The sequence below is a fragment of the Ostrea edulis genome, chromosome 9 (assembly GCF_947568905.1).
Source record: "Ostrea edulis chromosome 9, xbOstEdul1.1, whole genome shotgun sequence".
Taxonomy (NCBI): Eukaryota; Metazoa; Mollusca; class Bivalvia; order Ostreida; family Ostreidae; genus Ostrea; species Ostrea edulis.
Window position 1 is genome coordinate 68,114,781 of NC_079172.1, and position 15,053 is coordinate 68,129,833.

General features: G+C 35.6%; 2 protein-coding genes across 2 annotated transcripts; one reads left to right on the forward strand and one right to left on the reverse strand.

Annotated features, from left to right (window-relative positions):
* Positions 1 to 631: 631 nt before the first annotated feature.
* On the forward strand, positions 632 to 6,043 carry LOC130050397 (phospholipid-transporting ATPase IF-like). The gene is made up of 5 exons (XM_056150421.1): positions 632 to 882; positions 2,211 to 2,290; positions 3,163 to 3,228; positions 4,653 to 4,759; positions 5,115 to 6,043. Exons 1-5 carry the CDS (start codon positions 804 to 806, stop codon positions 5,260 to 5,262), a joined length of 480 nt encoding a protein of 159 aa, XP_056006396.1. The 5' UTR covers positions 632 to 803; the 3' UTR covers positions 5,263 to 6,043.
* Positions 6,044 to 10,963: 4,920 nt separating this feature from the next.
* LOC125658834 (complement C1q-like protein 4) lies at positions 10,964 to 14,039 on the reverse strand. The gene is made up of 2 exons (XM_048890263.2): positions 13,876 to 14,039; positions 10,964 to 11,574 (listed from the first exon to the last, which is right to left on the reverse strand). The coding sequence occupies exons 1-2, from the start codon at positions 13,988 to 13,990 to the stop codon at positions 11,141 to 11,143; spliced, it is 549 nt and encodes a 182-aa protein (XP_048746220.1). The 5' UTR covers positions 13,991 to 14,039; the 3' UTR covers positions 10,964 to 11,140.
* Positions 14,040 to 15,053: the final 1,014 nt, after the last annotated feature.

The window sequence follows — 15,053 nt, forward strand, 5'->3', positions numbered from 1 at the left end:
AGTTCCTCTGTACTGAGTATGTTAAAGTTCCTCTGTACTGAGTATGATGGAGTTCCTCTGTACTGAGTATGTTAGAGTTCCTCTGTACTGAGTATGATGGAGTTCCTCTGTACTGAGTATGTTGGAGTTCCTCTGTACTGAGTATGATGGAGTTCCTCTGTACTGAGTATGTTAGAGTTGCTCTGTACTCAATATGTTGGAGTATATCTGTACTGAGTATGATGAAGTTCCTCTTCGAAGAAAAAATTAATAGCGAAGATTCAAAATCAAAATTTTAAACACAAAATGTTTCCAAACCGCCAAATGGCAAGATGCCTGTTGGCACTGTAGTTTAAACGGATTACGTTTTTTCTTGGTTTTGTTCATATCGAGGATAAAAACAGTCTGACTATTAATGGACGCCATTTTGTACCTTCTGCATGTAAACATAATGAGTACAGGTGAAGCCTAATGTCTTTTACCGAACCTGATGTTTAAAATAAGCTATCGAAGATCGCGGCAACGAATCGGTAAATCGTTTCAGCCCCACCCAGAATTCTTGTTATTTTTAGTGAGGATGTATCCAAATGTGAGTTTAATTTTCAACAAGCCCTGTCAGAGATAGCTGCAGAACTGCAGCTCTCTGGGGGAAATATTGGGAAAGACTAGGTCTGTCGTTATGTCAGTATGTTACAGTTCTTTTGGACAGACTAGGTTGGCAGTTATGTCAGTATGTTGAAGTTCCCTTGGACAGACAAGGCTTTTCCCAGAGAGCTACAGGACTACAATTATGTCAGGGAGTCACTGATGTTTGTCATTATTCCATGATGTCTTTTAATTGCAGAAATATAACAAGAAATCGTAAATTAGACAAAAGGAACTTTTTACAATGGTTTGTATTAGGTAAGTATATTTTTACTTATTTTCTTATTTTTCATGGAAAATAAAGGAAATATGTAATTTCTCCAAAAGACAAAATTTTATTGTACAAGATTACAGCTGGTGTAGAAATAATTTTTGATTTTGACGTTTATCTTATCAATGACATTTGATCTTTTCTTACAATCCCACAGTGAATCTCGTCATTCATTTGAAGCTATGTAATTCTCGTCTCGTATTGCAAAAACGTCCTCTTAGATTTTCTTACAAGGTTTCACAGGAAATTTTTAAGTGTGAAAATGCACAAAGCAATAAACAATTTTCTAATAAGATGAAGGTGAAACCCTATTTGAACTCAGTAATTCATTCCCTTTCACTAGTGTATTATTGGATTATTTGACCCCAGTAACATACAGTTGTAAGTGAATGCTTTTATTGATTTTTTTTTCTTGTTGGTCCTAACCCTCATTACAATTCTCGTGAGTTCTAAGCAGAAATCATTGGGTCTGCTGCATATTATACTTGCAGAAACAAATATAACCTAAATACATTGGTAGTAATCATTCATCCATTACGATATTGTCTTCAGTCTTCGGCTTTTCCTCAAATATGACATACATATATTTACAATGACATGCCATTTGGCTCAAGTTAATTTCTGCCATTAAGGGATATTTATTCATTGATTGACTTGAGTGAAATGAAAGGTGAATACTAACGCACAGTGATCAATCTCATAACTCATATAGAAAATACAAAATAGAGAGTAGGGCAAACACGGACCCTTGGACATACCAAAAGTGGGTTCAGGTACTTAAGAGGAGTAAGTTATTCCTGTCGACCGGTCATACCCGCCATGAGCCCTATGATTTAATCAGGAAAACGTAATCCGTAGTCAAAATGGGTGTACCAAGAATAGTCTAACAATTGGTATGAAACTCGTCATACAGCATTTGACCCAAGAATAGATTGTATTGGCAAACTAGATCATTATTACGAACATAGAATTTGCAAAATACTGACTCTAAGCGAGACTGTTCAAACCCCTGTAACATGAACTTGGTTTTCAGTAGCCTGTCACGATTTTAAAAACTTATCATACGTAGAACAGGCTCTTACGTATCGAAATAATAGAGAGAAATAAACATCATATGTAGGTGATAATGGAATACACATGTATTGCTACATTAATATGAGAAGTATAATCTTTGACAGAATCCATACCTGGGATCCGTGTTTGCCCAACTCCCTGTTTCTTATTCCTTATGTGATTGATGAGATCCTTATCTTCACCTTTTCATTAGTGTAAATTTATGCAGCTAATTATCATACTCTTGATTTGTTTATTGTAGGATTATGGCATGTCGTTGTGTTCTTCTTTGGTGTTGTGTTTTTGTTTGGAAACGATGTCTCACTGTGGCCTGATGGGAAGGTAGGGAACACAAATATAAGCATATACTTAAGCTGTAAAAGAATGGGTAGAAATATAGCATCTCAAAACATCCTGTTGTTGAAAGATCCTAATTGTTTACGTCACATTTAAAAAAAGAACGTCATAAGATTTTAATGAAAGGTGAAGATAATGAAGAGGTGGGATCAGGTACCAAAGAGGAGTAAGCGTCCCCTGTCGACCGGTCGCACCCGCCGTGAGTACTGAAGTCATGGAAACCTTAAATTGAGAATGGCTGAAACTTTTATCTAATTATGTGCAAGTTCGTTTTTGTGGTCAAGGTAAATCCATATTTCAAGTATGATGCAATATATATCTAGGAATTATTAATGAAGGTCTCGAATTATTGAAGGTTTCGGACTTCAGTATATTCTTGCTAGATGGTCCCTTGACTTAGACTTCCACCTGGAATTTGAAGGGAGCATGTGTGAATTGTTAAGAGATAAAAATTATATCATGGGATATGGTAAAGTGAATTTCGGTGGTGTCATAATATAATGATAAAAATATTGAGTAACAACCTATCGTGGGTCGGGTGCTGTCTGGCGTGTATCGTGCCGATTGTTGGGCCGTTCTTGGCACATTGATTTTGACTGCGGGTGGCTCCGTTTGCCTGATCGGGATGTGGGGCTCGCGGCGGGTGTGGCCGGTTGGCGGGGGGTGTTTGCTCCTCCTGAGCACCTGGTCCCACTTCTGGTGTATCCAGGGGTCCGTGTTTGCCCAACTATCTATTTTGTATTGTTTGTGGGAGTTATGAGATTGATCACTGTTTGTTGTTGTCACCTTTCATTTGGTATGTGACATTTCATTGGTCCGTTTTGTGCTGGTTAAGTAATGGTGTGCATACTTTGCAGATGATGGGACTTTCGAGCTTTGGCACAATAGCGTATACAATCTGTGTTATTACAGTCAATTTGAAGGTAAGAAATGATCTCTATAACCTTTGTTATCCTGAGCGATTATATATTGAGTTATACTTAGAAGTAATTAAGAGTATTCATTCTAGTACGATGATAGTTATATAACTCCAATGTTATTAACTACAATTGTTTTGATTGGACACATGTGAACGCCTAAAGTTATGTACGGAGACTCAGCGAGGAAACTATTTAAATTTTTGAAATTTTTAATATGGGGAACAAATTGGAATGAAAAGAATCTAGCATTCCTTTTGGATATTTTACTCACAAACTTAATTAAAGTGTCAGATACTTTTGTCTTAAGTTTGTGAGTAAAATATCTGGAGTTCAATCAATAAATTCTACGAAAAGAATGTTATCCTATAATAATTACTGTTACAAATTGAGTTGTACTGAGAGATACATAATGGTACTTATTTTAGTAGGATTTTGTTATGTAATTACAATTGTCATACTAAATTGTACTGAGAAGTACTTTAAGAGTACTTGCATGTATTTTAGTTGAATTTTATAATAACATAATAATTATTGCATATTGATTGTACAAAGAAGTATTTTAAGAGTACTTATATTTGTGGGATTTTAGTTATATAATTACAATTATAATATTGCGTTATATTGAAAAGTTACTTTAGTGGGATTGTAGTAAATTAATTACACTTGTTAGTTAATGTGTATATTGAGTTATACTGAGAACTTGTTACACGTGTCAGTTAATGTGTATATTGAGCTATACTGAGAACTGATTACACTTGTCAGTTAATGTGTATATTGAGTTATACTGAGAACTGATTACACTTGTCAGTTAATGTGTATATTGAGTTATACTGAGAACTGATTACACTTGTCAGTTAATGTGTATATTGAGTTATACTGAGATCTGATTACACGTGTCAGTTAATGTGTATGTTGAGTTATACTGAGATCTGATTACACGTGTCAGTTAATGTGTATATGAGTTATACTGAGAACTTAATAAACTTGTCAGTTAATGTGTATATTGAGTTATACTGAGATCTGATTACACCTGTCAGTTAATGTGTATGTTGAGTTACACTGAGATCTGATTACACGTGTCAGTTAATATGTATGTTGAGTTATACTGAGATCTGATTACACATGTCAGTTAATGTGTATGTTGAGTTATACTGAGATCTGATTACACGTGTCAGTTAATGTGTGTGTTGAGTTATACTGAGAACTTGTTAAACTTATCAGTTAATGTGTATGTTGAGTTATACTGAATTTTATCACTGGTATTACAGGGGAAATGTTGGAAGCTTTGAACACCACAGGCCACCTGTATTTTACCAATGATATTACTGGGGGAAATGTTAAGAGCTATGAAGATGTGGCTTGTTTTTTGTCAATGATATTACTGGGGAAATATTGGGAGCTTTAAAAATGTGGACTATATTTTACAGCTGTGCTTGGAGACGTACTACTGGCCACTTCCTATGTTCATGGCTTATGTCGCCACTGGTGTGGTCAATATGTGCTTGACTTTCATGGACAACATGATCATATGGCCGTGAGTTTATCTTCATTGTAATCAGATGATATACTCAATCAGTTTTGAATTCTTTCAGCATTTTATGGAATAGTCTTTGGCGGACAAAAATGCTAACATATTTTTCTGATACGGTCAAAAGGAGTGGAAGAAAACTTCTTACAATTTAATACTTACTCTCCTACTAGCTATCTATGATCTCAATAAAGCTTGTTTCCCATGTTGAGTATTATTTCGCTGATTAGACATAAAGCTTTATATCTCCATCATACAATCAAACGTTCTGAGAGTCTTAAATATAAGTGTTTGGTTGAATTTTGTTAAATTGCAAGTGTTAGGTCATAGAAACGTTTTATTTACATTTTATTTTGCACAGGGAGTTTATACAGTCACTGAAGGACAACTATAAAGTGTACACCACCTGTCTGTCCAGTGGTACCGTCTGGTTAAGTATCGTGTTGCTGCCAGTCATAGCCCTGTTCCCAGACGTCATCATCAGGGTGGCCCGAGACACAGACTACTGACAAATAAGCTGACATTTCAGGGGTGTCAACAATCTAGTTTAAAGTCAGCATTTTGCAAATTTTATGGTCGTTATAACGATCTAGTTTACCGATACACCCTGTCATTGTGTTTACAGATTTGGTTTATTGTACACTCTATATTTGATTTCCAAAAAAATTGGCATAAAGTTTAGAATTTACTTAGGTGGGCCTGTTTACCGTAACTAAATTAAGAATATTGGCCTTTTGATTTTTTTTTTAATTGTTGAATAAAGTAAAGATTTTAGAATTGTTTCATATTTCATGGCAGTTTTTTTTTATCCCAGAAGCTGGTTTTACATGCATAATTTGTGGTAGATTTTTATTACCAGTACATGTAAATTTGGAGGAAAAACACACAAAACTATGATGTGAAAGGCGAATATCACGAACGGGGTGAGACAAACTATGACAAACTATGAAGCAAACAGGAAAATGGGTATACAGCCGGATCAAGCTGATGCAGTGGATAAATAGTGATATGAAACAGCACTAAAATCCAACAACACCCGATACCTAGAGGTATCGGATCCGCATAATGGATACAAGGTCATTAAAATTTTATATAAAGCAGCGATATGACCAACGACACGAACATTCGATAATTCCTAGGGATGACCCGTCCCAGAAGTTCTAGGGATGACCCGTCCCTTCCTAAGGACAAACGAAAAAGTTTAACTAACAAGAATGTAAATCAAGTACCTATTTGTTTCAACTCTCAACTGCATTTTATGAGTGGACTGTAAATAAAAGGAATAAATTACATATTTGAAAATCCATGAGGGTGTGAACTGCAGTGCTTCACAATGGCATAATTTTTATGAAGTACTAAAGCGTGTCGTGAAGCTTGCAGGCGTGAAACCGCAGTCCATGTATTTTCGGCAATGAAATTCTTTTCTTAAATAGCTCGAATCAATTTTCAAATCGAGGCAAGCTACTGGTCAATACCTTGCTGTTACAGAGGTTTCAACAGTCTCCCTTGAAGTTAGCATTTTACAAATAATGATCTTATCTGCAAAAACAACCTGCCATTTGGTGGAAAGCTTTCTGTTTCATACCAATTGTTAGGCTGCTCATGACGAGTGTGAGCGGTCAACAGAGGGTGCTTATCCCTCCTAGAAAATGTCAATGGTTTATTGGAGAACACTTGGCAACAGGTTCTACTTCCTATTTACAATATACTCGGTTAAATACGCGTATCGACAGAAATTAACCCAGAACAGCAGGTTCACTGAAATCTGTTAAAATTCCAGTGTTGTATAAAGATTTACAAAATATCGGATTTTAATTTCTCCAGTCTGTCATTTTTTAATTCATAGATGTGTGTAAATACGAAAATTAAGTTGTCATATTCTGATATTTGTGTTTACATCCACCCAGTAAATTAAAAAATTTCAGCAACACGACACCTGTATGACACAACATTTGAAGCATTGTTTTGGCCTCTTATTTATAGAATACATCGCAATATGTCTTGTGTACATTGGTTGCCATAGTGGGGTTTTTTTTTCTGCAGAAGCCTTTAGCAAATAAGATAATGTTCTGGATTATATGCTTGCCTGGAGGCATAAAATTCAATTCACATCATATGTTTCAGAGTTTGCGCCAAGATAGATGAAAAATCAGCAATTCATTCCCTAACGAAATAAACCGGTCAGTCAGCCTGATAAATGTTATCAAATCGTTCGACAATTGTGGTCAGTAGACAAGTGGTCGAAATTATGAACAGTTAACAAAACTTAAAATAAACGCCTGCCACGGGTACTTCTCGTGTCAATAGCTTTATATAGTATGTTGGTAAAGTATGCTTATCTTAATCAACTGCAATGTATAAGCTTATTCTATGTATCAACTTATATCTGTAGTCTTAAAACTGTGATTATTCTATTGATGAATTTAATGTATTCATGTATAGTAATGTGTCATTACTTGAATGAATAAGCGTACTTTTGTTCACCAATCTTTATTCCATTTATATTTTTGGGATTATTTTCTTATCATATATCCCATATGGAGAAACAGAATCCTTTGTAAACATCCTCTTTTTATTTAAAAAAAATGTGAATATATATGTATGCCCTCTTGGATAACACATAGCTGAGCTTGATCATAAAGTACATGTATGCATTTAATAAGGTCGGGACAAACACTTAGCGAATTTCCAAAAACTTGAATAAAATTATTTTTCAAAAAATCACTAGAATACTTACTGGTATCTTTCTCTTCTGTACACACGTGTGACAAATTTGATGTTTATTATACTTGAATGACGTAGTTATTGCAAGATGTAGGATTCACGGCGGGTGTGACTGGTCAACAGGGGATGCTTATTCATCCTAGGCACCTCGTTTCTATTCATTTACGTAGAGTAGGGTTTTTCAACGTGCAATAAGTAAAACTAACGTTAGGAAACAGTCTTTATCGACAAAATGTAGATATCTTAGCAGAGTCGAGGTTTACTTTCGTTCATGATAGAATTAGCCATCCCTTACCTGAGTATTTTTCATGGTTAGTAGTTACATATTTAAGCTACCTCAGCATTTCCGAAACAAATCTTCCTTCGACATTTAGATATATCGACGACGTTCTATCTATTGATAATAAGAATTTTCATTCATCTGTCGTTTCGATATATCCATGCAAACTCGAAATAAAAGACACCACAGAGTCGTCTACTTCTGCTTCATACCTAGATATTTTATTGAAAATAGATACTAACGGAAAACTAACTATATATCTACTTTATGACAAACCGAATCATTTTAGCTTCTTTCGAAATTTATATATCAACATTCCCTTATCACCTACATGCAAGGTGAAGATAACGAACAGTGATCAATCTCATAACTCCTACAATCAATACAAAATAGATAGTTGGGCAAACACGGACCCCTGGACACACCAGAGGGATCAGGTGCCTATGAGGAGTAAGCATCCCCTGTTGACCGGTCACACCCGCCATGAGCCCTATATGGTGTTTATATATCCCAACTACTTCTTCTACGTATGATCAGTTTTTAAATCGAGGCAGGCTATAGACAAACAAGTTGATGGTGCAGGGGTTTAAACAGTCTCGATTAAAGTCAGCATTTTGCAAATTCTATGGTCTTTATATCTACTTTGCCACTACAACTTATCATTGGGTCAAATGCTGATTGACGTGTTTCATACCGATTGTTAGGTCGTTCTTGGCAAACTGATTTTGACTGCGGATAACTCCGTTTACCTGATCAAGATATAGGGCTCACGAAGGGTGTGACCGCTCGACAGGAGATGCTTACTCCTCCTATGAATCTGATCCCATCGCAGATATATCCAGGGGTCCGTGTTTGCCCAAATCTCTATTTTGTATTGCTTATAGGAGTTATGAGGTTTGGCACTATAGTTTTCCTTTTAGCTCCTACACGTTTATTGTTATTTCGATTTTTCAAAATTTCCGCTTGAGCATCACTGAATAGACATTATTTGTCGAAATGCGCATCTGGTGCATCAAAATTGGTACCATATAAGTTTTACATTATGACCCCTGCGTCGAGGCCTCTGTTGGTGGACTGTTAGTCCCCGTGGGTCTCTACAGCCCAGTAGCTAAGTACTTCGTTACTAACTTGAAAATACGAATGTATATTTAATTGCTGCCATAAAATTTAGAAATTTATTTCAAAATTAAAAACTATCTTCCTCGTGCATAGCTCTTATCCTTGGATGAATTTGGCTCCAGTTTTTGGCATTCGAGTTTTCCTTTTAGCTCCTACAAGTTTATTGTTATTTCGATTTTCCAAAATTGAGCATCACTGAAGAGACATTATTTGTCGAAATGCGCATCTGGTGCATCAAAATTGGTACCGTTTAAGTTTTACATTGATCACTCTTCGTTATCTTCACCTTTCATTTAGCCTTGAACTGTATTACGTGTTGGTGTGTGTGGGAACGCGAGTGTAGTAAATTGTATTGCTTTTTTTTTTTTTTTTTTTTTTTTTTTTTTTTTTTACAGAATATTGAAGCTCGTTACTGTCGTTAGTGTCCTAACTTTACATTTTTTTTATTATTATTACTGTATATATTTTTCGTAATTCTGGTCTTTTATTTGGGGTAAATTCCTCTCTGGTTATGCTTATTACATTTCACGGTGAAAACTTGTTATTTGTTATCAACTATTCTTAACCCATGTTCACTGATGCTATATGAAATAGCAAACATTACAGGTCTTATCATTTCAAACCAGGTGTTGAACTTAACCTAGGAATCGCTAAAGAACCAGGGTACAACACGGAAACAGTGTTTCATAATTTCTGTAGTGTGATAAGTCTTTCTGATCCCAAGTAATATTGACAATGAGTTCTTCTTGTAAAGCAATAGAAGTAGTGTTTTGGAAGGAGATATACTCCTTTCAATCCCAACATACACAAAGGCTTTCTGTTACGTTTTAGGTGCATGCCGTGTGAACCAGGATTTTCATTAAATTCTGGGTTCTCGTTACAATTTTGGTGCTGTTTGGTTCAAGATTTAAGTTGCATGTTGGTGCCATATACACACTCCTTTCCAGTTACACACTCAAGAACAGCATCACTTTATACACACAGAAACAGTTTTATAGGAAACTTTAAAAAAAATCTCTTTTGTTATCTCGCTTAGGTAAGATTATTGATGGAATTCATTGCTTTTCAGTAATTGATAATTCTCCTTTTAGACACCCATATAAGTGATCCGAAATAAAAATTCAGCTTTATAAGTCTATGTAAAACAAAGTCTAGCATCGTAACCTCCTGTTGTAAACTGATGTTGTGAATGGAAAATTCTTACTGTGGAATCGTGAGGGATTTATGTTCGTGGATTTTGTGGGTCACTCTCACCCACGAATTTACGCTTCCTCGAAAATATATTTTAATACAAGTAAAGTTATCACTCCTAGTGACATCGTATCGCTTACCAGCAAAATTACGTACCCATGAACCAGCAAAATTGTCCTTACCCACAAACATTGGCCCCCACGAATTAAAACGATCCCACAGTATTTAAAATTCGGTCTTTTTCAACCATATATATCAATAAAAGATTATACCATTGCAGTTCAGTTGTTTGAAAAATATTTTTTCTTTCAGTTTTGTAGTTGAACCCAAATGAAACAGGAACCTGCTATAACCATAACAGGAAACAGTGTAGTCGCTTCACCGGTTACGAATATTTGCCATTATCGAATGATTTTATTTTCCAATATTCTAGAAAAATGTAAGAACAAATTTAAAAACATTGTTTTGAATAATTCTAATATATTTTGCAAATTCTATGGTCGTTATAATGATTTAGCTTGTCAATACAACCTGTCATTGGGTCAAATGCTTTATGATGTGTTTCATACCGATTCTTAGGTCGGTCTTGGCATACTAACTTAGACCACGGGTGACTATATTTACCTGTTCAAGATATAGGCCTCACGGCGGGTGTAAACGATTGACAGGGGATGATTACTCCTCCTAGGCACTTGATCCCACCTCTGTTTTTTCCAGGGGTCCATGTTTGCCCAAATCTTTAATTTCTATTCCTTATAGGAGTTACGTGAATAATTACTTTCACTGTTCGTTATCTTCATTCTTTCAAACAGTGGAACAGATATTGGTAAACAGAATACAGTCCTTCACTTATTTCTTAATAAACACTACGAAAAAAACCATAACAAATTCGTAAAGAATTTCATGTTTTATATTTATTAATATTTCAAACTAGCAACTGACGACAAGAAAGTTTATTACAAAGTGAAAAGTATGAGAACTGGATAATAAGAATAGAGTTTTAGATTTGAAAATGTTAGTAATTGCTGGTTGCACAAATACCAGTAGTAGCCGTGGCAGTATCCATCGTCCTGCTACTTTCTAGATAATCTCCATCCCGCAAAGCTGCTCACCCCAGCCTCCAATTTACCATCACCGCCGATATTTCTGACGTATACAGTTGCCCCTCGACGAACGTACGTCACGATAGTTGTTGACCCAGATTCATAATTTTCATCGCTGTCCACGGTCAATTTTCCTTTGACCTCACCCCCAACAACCAAATCTGAAACAACCCATCTTTTGTGATGAGTCATCAAAGTCCAAGTGAAGACGTATTGACCAGAGCTAGGGCAGACGAATTTTCCAGTTCCGTTATTGTAGGTGTGGTACCTGTCAGATACCACGTTGTCAAAGCTAATGACATCATTTTTTCTTAAGTTCGTGAGAGGACGAGTCAATCGAACGTAGAAGGACACCCTTTTAGGGAATCGATGGCAAATGCGTCTTTTTGATAAGACGTTGGTTTCTGTAAAAGTAAAGATTGATAAACTGACTGGCAAATTGTGAACCTTATATACAATGATTTTGAAATTAGAAAAACAGTTGAAGATCTGTTATTTCATAGAATGAAATACATGTATGTGAAAAGTGAACATAACGAACAGTGATCAATGTCATAACTCCTATAAGCAATGAAAAATACAGATTGGGCAAACACAGACCCCTGGACACACCTGGACATAACAGAAGTGGGAACAGGTGCCTATGAAGAGTATACATCCCCTGTCGACCGGTCACACCCGCCGTGATCCCCATATCTTTATCAGGTAAACGGGGTTATCCGTAGTCAAAATCAGTTTGCCAAGACCGGCCTAACAATCGGTATGAAAACACGTCAGACAGCATTTTGCGCAATGATAGGTTGTATTGGCAAACTAGATCGTTATAACAACCACAGAATTTGCGAAATGCTGACTTTAAACAAAACTGTTGAAACTTGTTTGTCAGTAGCCTGCCTCGATTTAAAACTGACCATACCCAGAATAAGCTCTTTCAGATCGAATCACTTGAGAGATATTAACACCATATGCAGGTGATAATGGAATACTGCTACATACATATGGGAAGTTGACGATGGAGAAGCTAAACTCATACCGTTTGTCATAAAGTCGAGTTGTTAGTTTGCCGTCAGTATCTTTTTTCAATGAAATATCTAAATATGAAGCAGAAGTAGACGACTCTGTGTTGATCACCAAATACTACGAAGATAGGTCTGTTGGAAGACCTGATCACCAAAGACTACGAAGATATTGTCAATGAGGAACTCCAGTAGATATTTTATTTCAACTCTAGAGCACTTGTGCGTGGAATCAGAGTGGTGTTTAAGAAAGTAATTTTTTGGATGACTGATCACTAGACATGAAGATTTCCGTTTTCCATTTTTGTTGAAGAAGCAACTGTCTATGATGTCAAAAAAACTAGTCTTGAATTTGTCGTGAGGAATGATCGTCTAAAGTGTTGAAAAACCATACCTTTTGATGTTGTCGATTTAAAAGTTTTGCGATTTCGAATTTACTAAAAGTTCTTTAGAATTTTTTAGAATCCACAATTGATTTACACCACCTCTGGCATATGTAGTCGCACAGTACGTTTGAAGTTTCTCCCTCACAGCTGGTAATATTTTCGAGAGGAGCAAAGTTAGGGGCTTGGTAGAACACTTACTGAATCCAGTGATGTATCTTTGTTTGTAAAGGATTTTATGAAGTTTAGAAATCCAGTATGGGTACGATATATAAATCATGTTCATTCGACCCATTGACTGGGATGTTAAATGTGTCTAAACCTGAAGCATGGTTTTGAAGAATTTCATCTTTTGAAAGGGCCGTTGGAGTATAAGTATGATTACCAAAAGTGGAAGTAATGCAGTAGTGGAGTTCGTTTAAAATACAGTTGTAATAATGAGCCTTACAAACAAAGACATCGTTGTCACAATCTTTGTCAACTGGAACCAAAACATATTCCTCATGTAACCTATCTAATTCTTTTATATAAGCATGCTAATAATGCCAGAAATGTTTCTGCAGATGTTACATCATTTTTTTTTTTTTTTTGTTATTAGACCTCACAAATCAATCTTTCACAGTATGCAAGGTGAAGATAACGAACAGTGATCAATCTCATAACTCCTACAAGCAATACAAAATAGATAGTTGGGCAAACACGGACCCCTGGACACACCAGAGGTGGGATCAGGTGCCTAGGAGGAGTAAGCATCCCCTGTTGACCGGTCACATCCGCCGTGAGCCCCGTATCAAATTAGTTTGAAAATGAATGAATGAAATAGCAAACACAAAGTAGGTACGTTTTGCAATAAGAATGTATGGTATTAAGGTGCATTACATGTTATATGAATACTGCTCAATATACACCTGCTCTACCATGTATTTGACATCTTACAAAGATGCAAAATAACACACTACAAATGAAACCACAGCAAATATATGGTTTACACGTGGGAGAGTGAATACTAGTAAATTGTTTACATTCATGGAGACGGAAACTTATTCCTGATAGATGTATCTAAATCTGATAAATATATCTAAAAGTATACACCACAAGTCTGAAATAAGTGTCTGCAGTGTTAACCATATTCCTAACGACTGAGGAAATTCTTACAACTTAATCTGTTGTAATTACTGAATCGTAATACATGATTTTCATCCATCAAATAAGATTGTGCATAGCATGTATATTTTAATTAATTTTTATTCAAAATATCATCAACAGTCTTTGCTTTACTGTTAAGCATGTCCTAAAACAATCTTACCGGAAGAGTGTGCTTCTAGATCTCTGACTTCCGGTTCTTCATCCTTCACACATTCGCTTACAGTGAGCAGGAAGGCGACCATCAGGACCACGGACAGCAGTACAGAAGACTTCATGGCTTTGAATACTTGGGTACAAAACTGTAGAAAACAAGATTCTTGACCATTTTATACAAAGTTTAAGGTAACATGTTGTATTATTTGATATAAAAATTGTTGATTTTCAGTCATCAATATATTTCAGGATCATCATAATTATCATTTTGAATTTAATTTGACTTTCCTCAGGGGGTATATTTGAACATTATAGTCAATTTATTTATTCAGCTTGTTACATATTCTACAACTGTTTCGAAACTAGATGTGTAAATACAAATGATTACCAAGGACAAATAAATGATGTCCTAATTGAAGATCGGCATTGAATATTAAGGGATGGATCAACAATTCTTATCTACGAATAAACAATTCTTACCTATGAATTATGTACAATTATTGAATATTAAAATGTGTTGCCACAAGTAGTCGGTTGTGTTTTCGGAGAAATAGGTTTCCATTCTTCTGAAAGACAGACTATCAGCTTAAAGCAAGTTAATTGATCACGTCATCTGTTGCCTATGATGAAGAGTTTTAAGACAGGCCACCAGATCTCCGGTAAGATACAGTCTTTCTAACGAAAAAATAAGGCAATATTGATAACAAAAATAAAAGCGATCTACATGTTGAAAAGCATTGTGTTTGTCGATAAAATTCAGGACTCATAACTGATGTAGCTGAACTAAAAATTCTCTACGATGTGAGCGAAATTATCAATAACTGCAAACCAAGGAATGTATGTACAGTGTATCTTATTTTGCAAATCATTGCACAATTTATTAAAAAGGGATATTACAGGCAAACTAACAACTCAACTTTTTGACAAATGGAATGATTTCAGCTTCTCTATCGTCAACTTCCATTATCTATGTAGCAATGTTCCATTACATAGCTCTTATCCTTAGACGAATTTGACTCCATTTTTGGCACACTGTTTTCCCCTATAATAGCTCTAAAACTTCATTGTTTTTCGGATTTCAAACATTTCGGTTAAGCATCACTGAAGAGACATTATTTGTCGAAATGCGCATCTGGTGCATCAAAATTGGTACCGTGTAAGTTTTACATTGATCACCTGCATATG

Coding starts and splice junctions, on each gene's coding strand:
- LOC125658834 (XM_048890263.2), bottom strand. CDS start 13,990: ATGAAGTCTTCTGTACTGCTGTCCGTGGTCCTGATGGTCGCCTTCCTG. Junction 11,575..13,875: donor TCTAGAAGCACACTCTTCCG/GTAAGATTGTTT, acceptor TTACTTTTACAG/AAACCAACGTCTTATCAAAA.
- LOC130050397 (XM_056150421.1), top strand. CDS start 804: ATGATGTCTTTTAATTGCAGAAATATAACAAGAAATCGTAAATTAGAC. Junction 3,229..4,652: donor TTATTACAGTCAATTTGAAG/GTAAGAAATGAT, acceptor TATATTTTACAG/CTGTGCTTGGAGACGTACTA. Junction 4,760..5,114: donor GACAACATGATCATATGGCC/GTGAGTTTATCT, acceptor TATTTTGCACAG/GGAGTTTATACAGTCACTGA.